General features: G+C 48.0%; 1 protein-coding gene across 2 annotated transcripts in view; it reads right to left on the bottom strand.

Annotated features, from left to right (window-relative positions):
• ddx52 (DEAD (Asp-Glu-Ala-Asp) box polypeptide 52) overlaps nt 1–786 on the bottom strand; it is a 33,040-nt gene extending 32,254 nt beyond the window's left edge. For both annotated transcript variants that reach the window (XM_038814408.1, XM_038814407.1), the window contains exon 1: nt 658–786. In XM_038814408.1, coding sequence (XP_038670336.1) covers nt 658–750 — 93 coding nt within the window. In that variant the 5' untranslated portion in view covers nt 751–786. The remainder of the gene's footprint in view (nt 1–657) is intronic.
• Between the last annotated feature and the right edge of the window lie 18,401 nt (nt 787–19,187).

A 19,187-nucleotide genomic window follows, 5' to 3' on the forward strand; every position in this document is an offset into this window, starting at 1 on the left:
GTCCAGAGATGTCCAGGTTATGAGGATTGGCCATGCTAAATTGCCCCTTAGTGTCAAAAAGATTAGGAGGGGTTACGGCCATGTGGCAGGGGAGTGGGCATAGGTGGGGTGCTCTTTCAGCAGGTCAGTGCCGACTGGATGGGCCGAATGGCCTCCTTCTGCACTGTAGGGTTTCTATGTTCTATGAATTTGCAAAAAGCAAACTATGAGGACTAATTTATAGGGTTCATGGGGGGGGGGGGGGGGGGGGGGGGGGGGGGGGGGGGGGGGGGGGGGGTGAAAGCGGTGGTCTGGGACCAAAAGCCAGCATTGGCATAACGGGATTAAATGCCCCCAGTTGACCTGGTCCCCTCACTCCCTGGGCTTGCGAGCCCGCGGCAGGCAGCAGGCAGCAGCACAGAGCCAGTCCTCGGGTGGGCATGGAGGGCACACCGAGCAGCTGGGTCAGACCCTCACCCTGATCCTGGGCCGGGCCTCCCGGTGGCCGGTGGGGATGGAGACCCAGGCGGACAGGGCAGCGCCGCGGCCCCTTTAAACTCCGGGTTGTGACCGGGGCCTGCGGCCTCGGGCTCCCCCTCCTCTCCAGCCCGACCTCCTCGGGGCGGTGAAACCCGCCAAACCAGTAACCCGGCGGCCGGCCCGGGACCGCTCCCTCACCCGCAGCCTCTCGGCGTCCCGCCCGAAGCGCTTCCAGTCGAATCGGGCGCCGGCGCCCAGCGCACGGAACAAATCGAACTGCTCCATCGCCATGGCGAGGCAGGCCGGGACATCGAATACCGACAGACAGATAGACCGCCCCGCCCCGCCCACGGAGCGATTCTTTCGCGATCGATATCACCACCCGGGTCTGGGGTTAAAGTGACAGTGTACCCCTATCCGGGTCTAGGTTAAAGTGACAGTGTACCCCTATCCGGGTCTGGGTTAAAGTGACAGTGTACCCCTATCCGGGTCTGGGGTTAAAGTGACAGTGTACACCTATCCGGGTCTGGGTTAAAGTGACAGTGTACCCCTATCCGGGTCTGGGGTTAAAGTGACAGTGTACCCCTATCCGGGTCTAGGTTAAAGTGACAGTGTACCCCTATCCGGTTCTGGGTTAAAGTGTCAGTGTACCCCTATCCAGGTCTGGGTTAAAGTGACAGTGTACCCCTATCCGGGTCTGGGGTTAAAGTGACAGTGTACACCTATCCGGGTCTGGGTTAAAGTGACAGTGTACCCCTATCCGGGTCTGGGGTTAAAGTGACAGTGTACCCCTATCCGGGTCTAGGTTAAAGTGACAGTGTACCCCTATCCGGTTCTGGGTTAAAGTGTCAGTGTACCCCTATCCAGGTCTGGGTTAAAGTGACAGTGTACCCCTATCCGGGTCTCGGGTTAAAGTGACAGTGTAGCCCTATCCGGGTCTGGGGTTAAAGTGACAGTGTACCCCTATCCGGAATTGGGTTAAAGTGACAGTGTACCCCTATCCGGGTCTGGGGTTAAAGTGACAGTGTACCCCTGTCTGGGTCTGAGGTTAAAGTGACAGTGTACCCCTAACCGGGTCTGGGGTTAAAGTGACAGTGTACCCCTAACCGGGTCTGGGGTTAAAGTGACAGTGTACCTCTATCCGGGTCTGGGTTAAAGTGACAGTGTACCCCTGTCTGGGTCTGGGTTAAAGTGACAGTGTACCCCTATTTGGGTCTGGGTTAAATGACAGTGTACCCCTAACCGGGTATGGGGTTAAAGTGACAGTGTACCCCTGTCTGGGTCTGGGTTAAAGTGACAGTGTACCCCTATCCGGGTCTGGGTTAAAGTGACAGTGTACCCCTGTCTGGGTCTGGGTTAAAGTGACAGTGTACTCCTAACCGGGTCTGGGGTTAAAGTGACAGTGTACTCCTAACCGGGTCTGGGGTTAAAGTGACAGCGTACCCCTATCCGGGTCTGGGTTAAAGTGACAGTGTACCCCTATCCGGGTCTGGGTTAAAGTGACAGTGTAGCCCTCTCCTGGTCTGGTGTTAAAGTGACAGTGTACGCCCACCTGGGTCTCGGGTTAAAGTGATACTGTACCCCTACCTGGGTCTGGGGTTAAGGTGATAATGTACACCCACTTGTGTCTGGGGCTAACGTGACAGTGTACGCCTACCTGGTCTGGAATTAAAGTGACAGTGTATCCCACCCAGGTCTGGAATTAAAGTGAACACAGTAAGAAGTCTTACAACACCAGGTTAAAGTCCAACAGGTTTGTTTCAAACACGAGCTTTCGGAGCACTGCTCCTTCCTCAGGTGAATGGAGAGGTATGTTCCAGAAACATTTATACAGACAAAGTCAGAGATGCCAGACAATGCTTGGAATGTGAGCATTTGCGGGTAATCAAATCTCCACATCTTGGAATTAAAGTGACACTGCACCTTCCCCCAGGCCTGAAGTTAAAGTGACAGGGCACCCCCACCAAGATCTGGAATTAAAGTGACAGTGCATCCCTCCCAGGTCTGGGGTTAAAGTGACAGTGCACCTGAAAGATGGCACCTTGCTCTCACTGGCTAAAATTGTAGTCAGACCCACCTTAAATTAATAAATAATCTACTTTCTGGTTGCTGGAAACAAAATTTGGCATCACTTTAAAATATATAATGTTTTGAACCTCACTACCTAAAAGAAAAAAAGATGAATTTTACAAACTACAGTACAGTGTGGGGATTCACATAAATGCACTTTTAAAAAAATCTCAATCTGCTGATTAATTTTAGAAGACAGTTCCCTGGCAGTCAATCTCTATATCAGAGTTTAGACAATGGATCGACATACTATTCCACCACAGAATGCATCACAGTGAGATCTGTTCTCATCTCACATTGAATTTGTACTCACTACCCAGCAAGTGGCACGAGATAGTGATTGCCAGTGACAATCTTGAGTTATTTTATCCAATAGCCCTAACGTGGAAACATTATGAAGAATATCCCTGGCTGATATCATGAACCAGAGAATCAACCTGGAGAATCACCGGGGGGCGGCGTGAATCCTGCCCCCGCCGGTTGCCGAATTCTCCGGCGCCGGAGATTTGGCGAGGGCGGGAATCGCGCTGCGCCGGTTGGCGCCCCCCCCCCCCCCCCCCCGGCGATTCTCCGGCCCGCAATGGGCCGAAGTCCCGCCCGTTCTATGCAGGTCACGCCGGCGTAAATTGGAGCTGGTCCCTTACCGGTGGGATCTGGCGGCGTGGGTGGGCTCCGGGGTCCTCGGGGGGGGGGGGGGGGGTGCGTGGGGCGATCTGGCCCCGGGGTGTGCCCCACGGTGGCCTGGCTCGCGATCGGGGCCCACCAATCGGCGGGCGGGCCTGTGCCGTGGGGGCACTCTATTCTTATGCGCCGGCCGTGTAAGCCTCCGCGATGGCCGGCGCGAAGGTGAACCACCTCTGCGCATGCGCGGGGATGACGTCAGCATCCGCTGACGCTCCCGCACCGTCCGGCGGAGTCCCTTTGGCCCCAGCTGGCGGGGCGCCAAAGGCCTTCCACGCCGGCCGGCGGGGCGCAAGCCACTCCGGCGCCGGCCTAGCCCCTGAAGGTGCGGAGGATTCCGCACCTTTGGGGCGGCCCGACGCCGGACTGGTTCCCGCCGATCCCCACCGTTTCTGCTCGCCCCGCCGATTCCCGGAGAATCCTGCCCATGTATTGAAAACCAAAAATGCTGGAAATACTCAGCGGGTCTGGCACCATCTGCGGTGAGAATAACAGAGTTAATATTTTGAGTCTGTATGACTCTTTGTCTGAGATCTGTATTGCTTTCTATGAAACGAAAACATTAAGAGTATTATTTCATATGAAAATAGCCAGGAAATTGTTTTCCAAATCCAGTCAGTTCTATCTTCTTGCACATTTACTGGTTGACTCAAGCAGTGTTGCGGCTATTGCATTTGTCAAATCAACATGTATTGTCTGGAAAATGGGATGTTACACAAAATGGGAGGAGCACAGCGTCAGTTGCCACTTGAGTCATAAAGTTTAGGGTTCAAGTCCCTGCACTTCGGGGTGTAAGCACAAAAATCTACACTGATACCCCAGTGCAGTGCAGTTCACAGGTACAGTGTTGGTGGTACTGCCTTTCAGACGTGATGTTACTCCAAACCACTTTCTCCTTGCTCAGGTGGTGCTGAAAGATCCCATCACATTATTTCAAAGAGGGCACAGTAGTTAAAGCTGGTTTCCTGGCCAATATTTATTCCTTAACTAACATTACAAAAAGAAAATCTGATCATTATCACATTGCTGTTTGTGGGAACCTGCTGTGTGCAAATTGGCTGCTGTGTTTCCTACATTGCGACTGTAACTAAACTTCAAAAGTACTTCATTGGCTGTAAGATGCTTTGAGAAATCAGGTGGTCATGAAAGCCAATGTATAAGTGGAAGTCTTATTTAATATAATTTGCCACACAGGTGATGATATGCATAAGCAATCTTGTATATAATAATGTACACAACCTCTGACCAGCAGGTGGCAGTGTAAACCTACCATGTGACTTTGCCTCGGGGAGTTGGGAGTAGGTCGTGTTGGTGGATAGACGTATTTTGCAGTAACTCAAGAATAGTTAGTTAGTGGTAGGAGTTTGTAATATATTTATTCCAGTTATCTTCACCACACTTTTGTTTTATAATAAATTATTTTAACTGGTCAAGGTCTAGATGTTTTGTAGTGCACATTCCTGTTGGCCACTGCACAAGAACGTGACAACACACATCTACCGATTAAAGTTTTGCAAGACAGCAGGGGGCTGATGCCCTGTAGTTAAGTGAAATTCTTTGCGGGATTCCCATTGTTTTCAAACTGATTATTGAACCAATGGTCCAGAAATTCCAATCTCCGGGAAGGCAGGGAGTTGCACTCTGGAGGTAGCTCAGAAGATTCCCTGGGGAATTCTCTGGAGGTCCCCACTCAGGAACTGCGCGGCAATTACACAGAAAGTTTAAACACCTGATGGACAATTACCCTTCACTGGGATCCATCCAAATCTCCAATTTAAATCGTATGTTTTGGATGGTTCCGACTCTCTTGGTAGAATAGTTACCCAGGGAAGGTTTGAAGGATTAAAACCACTTCTAACACCTGGGTTACTATACAATTGAACATTGCCCCTACCCCCCCCCCCCCCCCCCCCCGCCCTGTGCGACACTCCACTGGACCTTGCACTGATTAATATCTCAACCACTACCCCACGCACCCAACCATCTTCTCATTAACTGCCAAACACCTAACTACACTCCTCAACCCCCCAACTGTACCCTCGACACACTGACTACCTCCCCCCTCCCAATTACTCACCCGAACTCCCCTGGCCCCTCAACCACCCGCCCCCTACCCCCCACACACTCCTACCCTCCCACTAACCACTCGATTGCCACCACCCAACTCCGACTGTGATTGCCACTCCATGGAAGTTCTGGTCCAATGACAGTTCAGCACAGCCTCAACTCCCCAGTTCACTCCGAGTAGTAGTGAACTTTAGGGGAGGTGGTATTGTTGCTGAACCAGAAACCCAGTGTGAGAGTCTGGGGACCTGGGTTCAAATCCAACTCCAAAAATTTGAATTCAATGAAAATCTGGAATTAAAAGTTCAACGATGGCCATGAAATGATTGTCGTAAAAATCCATTTGATTCATTAGTGACATGTGACTCCCATAGTAATGTGGTTAACTCTTTAAATGCCCTTTGAAATGGCCTAGCAAGCCACTCAGTTCATTGGCAGTTAGAGATGGACAATAAATGCTGGCCAAGCCAGTGATGCTCACATCCCATGATAGACTATTTTTTTTTAATGTAATAAATATCGGATCAACTAATTGGGGGAACAGCCAATACATGTTCAGGTTTTTTTACTCATTAATTATGGGAAGATTTATTTTGCACGCATCCTCATCAAACTAAGTTTTCATCCCAACATATTGCTCCAATTTATTTTACATCACAACCCTCTTCCGACTTCCCATCTTCCATGCCTCCCCACCTATTCAACTCAAAGACTTGTCTCCTGGAACAAATGGCGTATACAGAGGTTGTTTGCCTTTCTATTACCATCCAAAAATGCCCATTTATTGGTGGCTGAGCCTTTAGATTGAGAATTAATGGAATTTTCAGCCAATTTATGCCCTCAGCTGCTGGCCAACCATGTGAGCATCCAGCAATACTCACTGGAGAGCGGCAAGGAACAGGTGATCAGTTCCCCCCCCCCACACACACACACACACACAACTCAAACGCTTTGATTGTGGCCAGTTGTAACACCTCTATTGGGACGGCATGGTCGCACCGTGGCTAGCACTGTTGCTTCACAGTGCTAGGGTCCCGCGATCGATTCCCGGCTTGGGTCACTGTCTGTGCAGAGTCTGCACATTCTCCCCGTGTCTTTGTGGGTTTCCTCTGGGTGCTCCGATTTCCTCCTGCAAGTCCCTAAAGACATGCTTGTTTGGTGAATTGGACATTCTGAATTCTTCCTCTGCGTACCCGAACAGGTGCCAGAATGTGGCGACTAGGTGGATTTTCACAGTAACGTCATTGCAGCGTTAATGTAAGCCTACTTGTGACAATAATAAAGATTATGATTCTGCTTGCCACCTTACCACGGTTCGGCTAATTCAGCACAGTTAACTAATGTGCTTATATCCTGCCAGTAATAGTTTGGTATGATCTTCTTATAATCCTTACAAAAGATAACAGGTAGACTACTCTCTCCTGAAAAATTACCCAAAGAAGTTAAAGACAAAGAGAACACAGGCAAATTGCTGGTTCTCACAATCCATTATCGTAATAACTTCTAAGTCACAAGAGGGCAGTAAAAACCTACCGTGATGTCTCAAGAGTCCCTTTGCAAGGCTGAGACTTTAACTTGTAGATCAGTCATTAAATCAGCTTCCCTGTTTCTTGCTTTGTCCCCTGTTTTTACCACTGCCTGCCCACTCACTTCCCCTCCCAGTTTCACTCCAAACAATAAAAATGTGAAAATGCAGACTGTCTCATCCTGGATCTTGGTTTCTTCCATGGATTAGTTTCCAAATCAGTGTAGATAAAAAGGAGGTGGGAACTGACCTCTGTGGCCAATTCTAAAATTCCTAAACACACCTTACAGTCCGACGATTTTTTTAAAATATGAGGGTGAAGATTCAGTCAAGTATGGGAAAGAATGAAGTGAAGAATAGGCAGATGTGGAAGCTGAATTAAGCCTCCAAACAGTTGGGTGGCCACAACCTCACCCTTCGCTTACTTTGATATGAAATCTGCCAACAGAATAAGTGCGGAGAAAGTGTACGTTGACAAGTGCAGGTTATTGTTCAGAAATGGGAGTGTCACCCTTGAAATAAGGGTCAGTTGAAATGTCTGCCTGAGGGAAAGATGTTATGGCAGTCTCCATGTATGTGTGCTTGAGTTAGTTTTCAAAGTATAAATCAGATGTGGGTGTACCATGTGGGTGTAGGTGAAACGGGTCATTGCTGGTGTGACTATGTACACTTGGATTCATCTGCATTGACTATTCACTATTAACATAGTTAACTCTATGTGTTATGTGCAGAGTGGAGGAGGAATCAACAATTTCTGGCCTCTCATCTGTTGAGATGCCAATTGATGGTTTTTGCTTTCACCCACTCAAGGTATCGAGCTGAAAGTGCAATCGAACAACCTCTATAGTCTGGAATGAATGCCTGCCGCAAATCTTTTCAAAGCTCAATTTATAGGGAGTATGCAAATTAAAAAGAAATAATCGGAGAACATGCATCTTGCAAAGTGGGGGAAGGTCGAGCTGAGGCATGATCAGCACCAACCGGGCACTCGCCCTGGCACTGTCCCAGGGTAGTGCCCGAGCAGTGCCCAGGCATGGCCCTCTCCCCGCTGAGTGATTAACTCACCTGAGCTCCTCTGGGTGGTCTGCCGCCAGGTGTACGCCTTGGGAGACCAGTCGGCTATCACCCCAGTTTGCCCTCACCCCGAGGGGAATGGACTTTCTTAAGGGGGTGGTGGGAGAGGGGGAGGGGGGGGGGTGCGATGATGCAGGGTGCTGATTCAGGCTTAGAGGCCTGATAATTATATGCTAATGAAATGAGCTACATCACTGGTAGAGGGAGTGTACGACCACGTCACATGTTTACATTAGCGTGAAACATGGTTTGGACGTCCCGCGTAATGTTCTGCTTACTTCACCTTACAGAACGTGGAGTGGAAAATCCCGGCCAATGTGTCGGCGTACGTTTGATATTTCGTGATTCCAGTTGTACCAAGTAGATCACCTGCAGCTACAATGAGCTTCTTTTCACAGTGTCCATTTTAGGCCCCTGAATATTGAGATATTTCCCAGCGGAGCAGCATGGTTGCGCAGTGGCTAGCACTGCTGCTTCATGGCGCCGAGGGCCCCGGTTCGATCCTGGCTCTGGGTCACTGTCCGTGTGGAGTTTGCACATTCTCCCCGTGTTTGCGTGGGTTTCACCCCCACAACCCAAAGATGTGCAGGTTACGTGGATTGGCCACACTAAATGGCCCCTTAATTGGAAAAAAGAATTGGATACTCTAAATTTATAAGGAAAACAATTAGATTAGTTTCCCAGCACCTTTAAAGAAACTCAATTTCTTTTTGTACTTCTAAATTCTAAAAATCTTTTTGCCACATTATTAGAACATAGAACATCGAACAGTACAGCACAGAACAGGCCCTTCGGCCCTCGATGTTGTGCCGAACTCAAACCCACGTATCCACCCTATACCCATAACCCAACAACCCCCCCCTTAACCTTACTTTTTAGGACACTACGGGCAATTTATCATGGCCAATCCACCTAACCCGCACATCTTTGGACTGTGGGAGGAAACCGGAGCACCCGGAGGAAACCCACGCACACACGGGGAGGACGTGCAGACTCCGCACAGACAGTGACCCAGCCGGGAATCGAACCTGGGACCCTGGAGCTGTGAAGCATTTATGCTAACCACCATGCTACCGTGCTGCCCTATTAAAAGCTGTATCGTTTTGGAGAGTGATTTGAATAAAGAATTCCTCAATTATGAGAATGAAACTTTTAATTTAGTTACTTCCATAGGATATCTCTAAAACAATTTTGTACAATGTACAATCTTTTTAAAAATAAATTTAGAGTACCGAATTCTTATTTTGTCCAATTAAGGGGCAACTTAGCATGGCCAATTTTGGGTTGTAGGGGTGAGACCCACACAGACACGGGGAGAGGTGCAAACTCCACATGCACAATGACCCGGGGCTGGGATCGAACCTAGCTCCTTGGCACCGTGAGGCAACAATGCTAACCACTGCACCACTGTGCTACCCATGGACGATCTTTTCACTCAGGTCACAATCAGGCTCCAGTGTTACTTATAAATCAATTGTGTTTAATTATAGGCAGGTGGATGGTATTATTGGGGTTTCACATCAGCATTTATAAGGAAAAGCTTGTTGAAACTGTCACGTGGTTGAGTTAGGAGTTGAATGCCGATGATGCTTCACTCCGTAAATAAATGTTAGACAGAGTAAAGATTGGCCCCAGTTCTATCTGTCACAACTTGCTTTCCTGACTAAAACATGTTGCCCATGCTGCAGTTTGATTATAATAGTGTTTATTGCCCTCCGATATCTTACACAGCAACACAAATTAAATCCGGGCAATTATTGCCCCATCAGTCGCCATTTGATTATCAGCAAAGTGATGGAAACTGTTGTCAACAGTGTTATCAAGCGGCACGTATTCAGCAATATCCTGCTTACTGACGCTCAGTTTGGGTTCCACCAGGACCATTCATCTCCTGACCTCATTACAACCTTGGCTCAAACGTGGACAAAAGAGCTGAACTCACGAAGTGAGGTGAGAATGACTGCTCTTGACATCAAGGCAGTGTTTGACTGAATGTGGCATCAAGGAGACCAAGCAAAACAGAGCCAATGGGAATCGGGGGGAAACTCTCCGCTGGTTGGAGTCATACCATTGGAATCACTGAGTGTCTTTCAGACAGAGGTAGATAGGTTCTTGACTAATAAGGGGATCAGGAGTTATGGGGAGAAGGCAGGAGAATGGGGATGAGAAAAATATCAGTCATGATTGAATGGCGGAGCAGACTCGATGGGCCGAGTGGCCTTATTCTGCTCCTATGTCTTATGGTCTTATACCGAGCACAAAGGAAGGTTGTTGTGGTTGTTGGAGGTCAGTCATCTCAGTCCCGGGACATCACTGCAGGAGTTCCTTGGGCTAGTGACCTCGGCCCAACTGTTGCACCAATGACCTCCCCTCCATCATAAGGTCAGAAATGGGGCTATTTGCTAATGTTTGCACAATGTTCAGCACCATTCGCGACTCTTTCGATACAGAAGCTGTCCTTGCCCATTTGCAGCAAGACCTGGAAAGTATTGTGGCTTGGGCTGATAAGTGGCAAGCTACAATCACATCATACAAGTGCCAGGCAATGATCAGCTTCAACAAGAGAGAATCTAACCATCTACCCTCAATATTCAATGGAACTCCATCACTGAATCCTCCACTATCAAAGGGGGAAATTGAACTGGACTAGGCTTATAATGCTGTGACTACAAGAGTCGGTCAAAGGTTGAGAACCCTACTGTGAGTAACGCACCTCCTGCATCTCCAACGCCTAGCAACTACTTACAATACACAAATCAAGAAAGATGGAATACTTTCCACTTCCCTGTTTAAATGCTGTCCCACCAGCACTCAAGAAATGCAATACCATCTAGGACAAAGCAGCCAATTCGATTGGCGAACCATCCTCCACCTTACATATTCACTCTCTCCACCACCAATGTGCATTGCAGCATCTCACCAAAGCTTCTTACACCGCACCTTCCAAACCTACGCCCTCAACCACCCAGCTGAACAAGGACAGCAGATGCCCCTTCAAGTCACTCACCATCCTGACTTGGAACTCTATCACTGTTCCTTCATTGTCTCTGGGTCAAAATCCTGGAACTCCCTTCCTAACAGCACGGTGGGTGTACCCACAGGGCACGGACTGCAGTGGTTTGCATGGGAGCTCACCACCATCTTCCCAAGGGCAATTAGGGATGGGCAACAAATGCGGGTGTAGCCCACAATGCTCCATGCACCTGTGAACGCATAAAAGAAAATGTCTTCATGTTGAACCACAAGTGTGAGGACCAGCAGACAATTTCCTCAGGGGCAAATCTCAGCCAAGTTCAGTCACGTCGTCACTCAATGTCCAACAGCAATCACTTGATGACAAGCGATTGTGGCACTGCTGATTCAACTCCTCTGCCCCACCCCCTACCTTTCCCTGTCCACTGCGCCCGCTCAAACCTCAACTCTCTAGTCCCAAAGTACTTAAGACAGTTTAGCACCCGTATGATACCAATGTGATTACGGCACTGGACTAGCAACACAGAGATTGCGAATTCAAATAACGAGTAGATCATTTTTTTAAAAAGCCATAAAAGTTGTGGCAGTGTTGCAAACTTGACCCCGGGGAGGCCATTATGCTATCCTTTGTGTTCTGGCTCTGAAGTCAAAACAGAAAATGTTGGAAATGCTCAGCAGATCAGGCAGCAGCCGTGGAGCGAGAAACAGAGTCAATGTTCCCCGTCAGTTGCTGAGCTGCTTCTGTTTTTATTTCAGATTCCCAGCACCTGCAGCATTTTGCTTTGGTAGAGGTGAGTCTATTTATGTGCTCGACTGTGAACTGGCCTGGTGAGGCATCTCAGACGTGCAAACAATTGTTAGGAGCAGGTCGATCTTCTCAGTATGACATTGCAGAGTCACCCAGATTCTGAGAACAAATGTTGCCGCCTGCACAAAACCACAATCTAACCCTGTCCTGTATACCCGTTCGTTTAATTCTGAGATTCTCTACTCCCCTCTGTTCCTTCTTGTAACCCTGTGTTGACCTTTGCTGGTTTGATTTGAGATGACAATCACTAGAAGAATTAAGGATCGTGGTATAAAGATTATTGTACCAAAAATAAAACAGGTTGTAGTAAATTACCGGGTTAATTTTGCATTGCATAGATCATCATAATTTAATTTAATTAACTTGTCTTTTGTACTTTAATTGCCCATCATTAGGAATCTTATTTGGCCCATTTTGCAACCAACAAATCGTACCATTAAAAGCTCTTTTTATTGCCTTTGTTAACACTTGTCTGCTTGTAAGATTTACAATGGGGATTTACAGTACTATTTGCAAGTCCCAGGGCAGTGATAGTCCAGCCCCACAACTATCAATCACATTGGCCCTTACATCTCAGTACTTTTCAGGGGTTATGTTGCGATCCATCGGCACAAGATTTCTAATATACCGTCATCCCCTCTTTGAACCATGTAAAAGGGAAAATAATAGAGCAACCACTTCTCAGGGCATTATTCCAGCTCAGGCTATCATACTTAATATGCACATAATTGCCAATTAGCCTGACTAAGTGGACTTGTGACCTCTTCCCCACTGTGATACCCAATCCATTTAACAGGACAGTCACTCTCAGATCACAGTGTGGTTCTGATGTAAGCTCTATTATCTTTCAGCAAAGAAACATGCCCAGTTATTCACTCTTGCGCTTCCACATTCTGTTCTTTTGTCCATGGCTTCTGTTCCCTGCACTGCTAACCTGGTCGCAACTTTTTGACCTCATGTTCCAGCTCCTCCCGAGGGTGTTGTTAGATCACTTTGCAATTGAAAGCACCTTTTGTTCTTTTCCCATAAAGTGGAGTCAGCAAAACTGTTTCAAGTGATGGAGCTGAGTTGTGTATATGTGCGTGCCTTTCCTGAGTAGGGTGCACGTGTATCAGCCACAACTTTGTATACACTGTAACCTGTTGCAATGTTTTAAACAGGAATGTTAAAGTACTTCTGTGGTGGTGTGGTCCCTTTAAGGGGCGATCCTTCACGGACCTATTGGGTCAATGGGCGCAGAGTTGGCTGTTGGGGTTTGGTCAGAATTAGCTTGGGAGTTGAGAGCAAGTTGTGTTAAAGTTGTACTGTTCTGTATATAGGTTCTTCTTTCTTAAATTAATAACTGTAGTGATTTAATACTACCTCGCACGAGCCTCGCAATCCAACAACTTCTCTTTCTACGTTTCCTCGCTCGATTTAGGTATCGCCTATAGCTGAGTCAGAACTCTCGCGCCTCTGAGTGTGGATTATTAGTCCCACTCCAGGGAATTGAACACAAAACCTAGGCTGACACTGTCGTGCAATATGGAGGGGGAACGCTGCACTGTCGGAAGTGCCAACTTTGGGTTGATGTGGATGTAAAAGAGCCCATTACATTATTTCAAAGAGCCGGGGAGTTGTTCTGGCCAATAAATATCCTTCAACCAACACCTAGAAAATAGATTATCTGGCCATTATCATAGTGCTGCTTGTGGAATCTTGCTGTGTGCAAATTGGCTGCCATCAAATCTAAATAAGTGAATGATTCATTGGGGAGCGTTTTGGGACATCTTGAGATCACAAACGGTGCTAATGCCATGAAAGTTCTCTACTTCAAAGTATACTTTCTTGGACACCAGAGCCTTATAACACACCGCTTGGATTGTCACTTGTTACATATGAGCCTTGGCAGTGAATGTGAGGAGGGCGCCCGGCTTTGTGCCAGTCCTGAGAAGGGACATCATACCCAAATCTGATTCTACCCTCAGCCAAAACTCACTACATGGGGGTGAGGGTTGCCTCTGTTATTGTAGCAGTCACAAAGAACCGCCAAGAGCATGTAGAAATAATGACTGGATTTTGACTTGTATGGAAAGACCTATAGACCTTGGAATTGCCTATCATATGCTCTTTATGTCCTATTCTCGTCGGTTCTAATACAACTCTCGATGTCCCATCACACGCTTGTCCTGACTTAGCTATCTCTTTGGGATCTGCCAAAGTAAAAACACACAACCTGAGGTAAAAATTGTTTGCTTGTGGGTTTGAAACTTTGTTTGCTTCTCCAAAAGGTTTCTCTTGTTCCCAGGTAGTGCTAGCAGGTTCCCTTTGCATTAGTAAACCATTTAATTTTTGCAAAAAAAATGTAGTAAGTCATTTCCCTGGTGCTAGTCCACAAATTACCCAATTTATTGAATTCCATTATCAAAACTTGCGAAGATGGAAAACAAACTCACAACCTCAAGGTTATTAATCTGATACCATTAAACGACTGTGCCCATTGGCAAGATAAGGCAGTGTGCTAAAGACTATGCTACCTTTGGGAAGTTTCTGAGACACAATATGAGGTAGTGTATCCGTGGAAATCTTTCATTTTGACTTGCACTGCAGAACAGTGAGTGGCTACATGTGGGGACAATATAAACTGCAAGTTCATTATAAACATACGGATACACGTATCACCATTCCCTGCTTCGCACAGCATGATCCGGTCTCAGGAATTCCCAGGTAAAACTTGTGTTGTGTATTTCAGCTGTGCAAATTCTTGCAGGTTTTAATATTTAATCATGGAATCATCATTGAATTTACAGTGTAGAAGGAGGCCATTTGGCCCATCGAGTCTGCACCGGCCCTTGGAAAGAGCACCCTACTTAAGCCCACACCTCCACCCCAACCCCGTAACCCAGTAACCCTACCTAACCTTTCTGACACTAAGGGTCAATTTAGCATGGCCAATCCACCCAACCTGCACGTCTTTGGACTCTGGGAGGAAACCGGAGCACCCGGAGGAAACCCACGCAGACATGGGGAAAAAGTGCAAACTCTACACAGACAGTCACCCGAGGCTGTAATTGATGGGACCATGAAGCTGTGAGGCAGCAGTGCTAACCACTGTGCCACCCTGCTCAGCTGCTCAGGAGTGGAAATTGTCCCAACCCATTCATAACCTTAAAAATTATTATAATGAGCAGTTTGGACTGTAAAAATGCCTAACTAAATGGCACAGTAAGAAGTCTTACAATACCAGGTTAAAGTCCAACAGGTTTGTTTCAAATCACTAGCTTTCGGACCACTGCTCCTTCCTCAGCTGAGGAACGTGAACCTGAGGAAGGAGCAGCGCTCCGAAAGGTACTGATTTGAAACAAACCTGTTGGACTTTAACCTGGTGTTGTAAGACTTCTTACTGTGCTCACCCCAGTCCAATGGCGGCATCTCCACATCACAAATAAATGGCAATTAAGTATTCCCTTAATAGGAATAACCGGACAGAATTAATATATACACAAAAGTGTAGAAAGGGATAATTTCACAGGGAAATATTTCATTCTCAAACATGTATTTCCATGGAGTTTGTAGGGTAGTTTATAAGTAGTTTGGAGTTTATAAGTAGATTACAATCTACTTAATTTGACACCAAATCAGCAGATGTAGCATTATGAAGAAGCATGTTTACCATAGATATTATCAAAATAGTTGATTAAATGATCATGGGCCTGCTATTACCAATGCATTGGGTGCCCTTTCTGTGGCTGCTCCCTACCCCATGGCAGGCTCAGGTACTCTGACACCCATCCCATCGCCACCACTGTGGTATGTTAGAACTAATATTAACCATTCACCACACCGGGTATCGCTGTATGCCGACGATCTGTTATTGTATGTGGCGGACCCGGTGGGGGGATGTCGGAGGTGATGCGAATCCTCAGGGAGTTTGGGGACTTCTCCGGGTATAAGCTCAACATGGGGAAGAGCGAGCTGTTCGTGGTACACCCAGGGAGCCAGGGAAGGGGATAGATGAGCTTCCACTGAAAAGGGCGGAAAGGAGTTTTAGGTACCTGGGGATCCAGGTGGCCAGGAGCTGAGGGGCCCTACACAAGCTCAACTTGACGAGGCTGGTGGAGCAAATGGAGGAGGAGTTTAAAAGGTGGGATATGCTGCCGCTCTCCCTGGCGGGTAGGGTGCAGTCGGTTAAGATGACGGTGCTCCCAAGGTTCCTTTTTATATTCCAGTGCCTCCCCATCCTGATCCCTAAGGCCTTTTTTAAGCGGGTCAGCAGGAGCATTATGGGGTTTGTATGGGCGAAGAAGACCCCGAGGGTGAGAAGGGTGTTTCTGGAGCGGAGCAGGGACAGAGGAGTGCTGGCATTGCCTAATCTATGCGGGTACTACCTGGCTGCCAACGTGGCGATGATACGCAAGCGGGTAATGGAGGGGGAGGGGGCGGCGTGGAAGAGGCTGCAGATGGCGTCCTGTGTGGGCACGTGCCTGAGAGCGCTGGTGACGGCACCGCTGCCTCTCCTGCCGACAAGGTACACCACGGGTCCAGTGGTGGCGGCGTCCCACAAAATTTGGGGGCAATGGAGACGCCACGGGGGAAGGTAGAGGCTTCGGTGTTGTCCCCGATCCGAGAGAACCATTGGTTTGTCCCGGGGAGAATGGATGGGGGGTTCCTGAGCTGGCACAGGGCAGGTATTAGAAGGATGGGGGACCTGTTTATAGACGGGACGTTCGCGAGCCCTGGGGTGTTGGAGGAAAGATTTGGGCTCCCCCTGGAAATGCCTTCAGATACATGCAGGTAAGGGCGTTCGTAAGACAGCAGGTGAGGGCATTCCCACTGTTGCCAGCACGCAGGATCCAGGATAGGGTGCTCTCGGGGGCGTGGGTTGGAGAGGGCAAGGGCTCGGCAATCTACCAGGAGATGCAGGAGGAGGAGGAGGTCTCAGTGGAGGAGCTAAAAGGTAAATGGGAGGCGGAGCTTGGGGAGGAGATAGACGCGGGTACGTTGGCGGATGCCGTGGGTGGGGTAAATTCTTCCTCCTCTTGCGCCAGGCTTAGCCTGATACAGTTTAAGGTTCTGCACAGGGCGCTAATGACTGGGGCAAGGCTGAGTTGGTTTTTTGGGGTAGAGGACAGGTGTGTGAGGTGTTCGGGGAGCCCGGCGAACCACGGCCACATGTTCTGGGCGTGCCCAGCGCTGGATGAGTTCTGGAGGAGCGTTGCGAGGACGGTGTCAAAGGTGGTGAACACCCGGGTTAAGCCCAGCTGGGGGCTCGCAGTATTTGGGGTATCAGACGAGCCGGGAGTGCAGGAGGCGAAAGAGGCCGGTATTCTGGCCTTTGTGTCCCTGGTAGCCCGGCGGAGGATTCTGTTGCAGTGGAGGGATGCGAGGCCACCAAGTGTGGAAGCCTGGATCAGCGACATGACAGGGTTTATTAAATTAGAGAAGGTAAAATTTGCCTTAAGAGGATCTGTGCAAGGATTCTTCAGGCGGTGGCAACCGTTCCTAGACTTTCTAGTGGAGCGTTAGGAGATGGTCAGCAGCAGCAACAACCCGGGGGTGGGGGGGGGGGGGTACTTTGTGTTTACTATTGTATTTATTATTGTTTATCGTTTAATGGGGGGCATGTAGTCTGGGGGAATGTGTGATATAGCTATAATCTGTTTATTTATGTGTTTTTTTGTTGTTTCTCTTATTTTTGTAAGGGGGGGTTTGTTTGTTGTTGAAAATATGTGAAAAATTTTGAATACAAATTATTTTTTTAAAAAAGGATGGCCACTTGGCCGAGGGAATCCAAGAGTTGCCAGACTTTAGAAAAGGAGAAGAGAATTTGGGCAGCACGGTGGCACAAGTGGATAGCACTGTTGGTTCGCAGCACCAGGGTCCCAGGTTCGATTCCCTGCTGGGTCACTGTCTGTGCGGAGTCTGCATGTTCTTCCCGTGTCTGCGTGGGTTTCCTCCGGGTGCTCCGGTTTCCTCCCACAGTCCAAAGACGTGCAGGTTAGGTGGATTCGCCATGATCAATCACCTTTAGTGACCAAAAAGGTTAGGAGGGGTTATTGGGTTACGGGGATAGGGCGGAAGTAAGGGCTTAAGTGGGCCGGTGCAGGTTCGATGGGCCAAATGGCCTCCTTCTGCACTGTATGTTCTATGTTCTACAAAATTGGAGGCACTTTAAAATTTATGAAAGAAACTATCCACACAATATGTGGATAGACCGACAAGAGGCGGGGTCACATTGGATTTGGTACTGGGTAATGAACCGGGCCAAGTGTTAGATTTGGTTGTGGGAGAGCACTTTGGAGATAGTGACCACAATTCGGTGACTTTCACTATAGCAATGGAGAGGTATAGGAACATACGACAGGGCAAGGTTTATAACTTGGGGAAGGGTAATTACGATGTGATTAGGCAAGAATTGGGGAGCATAAGATGGAAACAGGAACTGTCAGGGTGAGGCACAATTGAGATGTGGAGCTTGTTCAAGGAGCAAATACTGCGTGTCCTTGATATGTATGTCCCTGTCAGGCAGGGAGGAAATGGTCGAGTGAGGGAACCATGGGTTTACAAAAGAGGTTGAATGTCTTGTCAAGAGGAAGAAGGGGGCTTATGTAAGTCTGAGAAAACAAGGTTCAGTTAGGGCACTTGAGGGATACAAGATAGTTAGTAAGGAGCTCAAGAAAGGGTTAGGAGAGCCAGGAGGGGGCATGAGAAGTCCTTGGCGGGTAGGATCAAGGAAAACCCCAAGGCTTTTTACACTTACGTGAGGAATAAAAGAATGACTAAGGTGAAGTTAGGGCCAGTCAAGGACAGTTGTGGGAATGTGTGCATGGAGTCTGAAGATATAGGCGAGGCCCTAAATGAATACTTTTCTTCAGTGTTTACAAAGGAGAGGGGCCATGTTGTTGAGGAGGATAGTGCGATACAGGCTGGTAGGCTGGAGGAGGTAGATATTCGGAAGGAAGATGTGTTAGAAATTTTGAGAAGCCTGAGGATAGATAAGTCCCCTGGGCCTGATGGGATATATCCTAGGATTCTTTGGGAGGGGAGGGGTGAGATTGCAGAGCCTCTGGCTTTGATCTTTATGTCCTCACTGTCTACAGGAATAGTGCCAGAAGACTGGAGAGAGGTGAATGTTGTCCCCTTGTTCAAGAGAGGGAATAGGTATAATCCTGGGAATTATAGGCCGATTAGTCTCACTTTGGTCATCGGTAAATTATTGGAAAGGGTCCTGAGGGATAGGATTTATGATCATTTGGAAAGATACAGCTTAATCCAGGATAGTCAGCACAGATTTGTGAGGGGTAGGTCTTGCCTCACAAGTTTGATTGTATTCTTTGAGGAGGTAACTAAGTACATAGATGAAGGTAGAGCAGTTGATGTCGTATACATGGATTTTAGTAAGGCATTTGATAAGGTTCCCCATGGTCGGCTCATGCAGAAAGTAAGAAGGCATGGGATAGAGGGAAATTTGGCCAATTGGATAAGTAACTGCCTATCACATAGAATGCAGAGGGTGGTGGTAGATGGTAAATTGTCATCCTGGAGGGATGTGGA

Source organism: Scyliorhinus canicula, chromosome 12, assembly GCF_902713615.1.
Source record: "Scyliorhinus canicula chromosome 12, sScyCan1.1, whole genome shotgun sequence".
In the NCBI taxonomy this organism is placed as follows: Eukaryota; Metazoa; Chordata; class Chondrichthyes; order Carcharhiniformes; family Scyliorhinidae; genus Scyliorhinus; species Scyliorhinus canicula.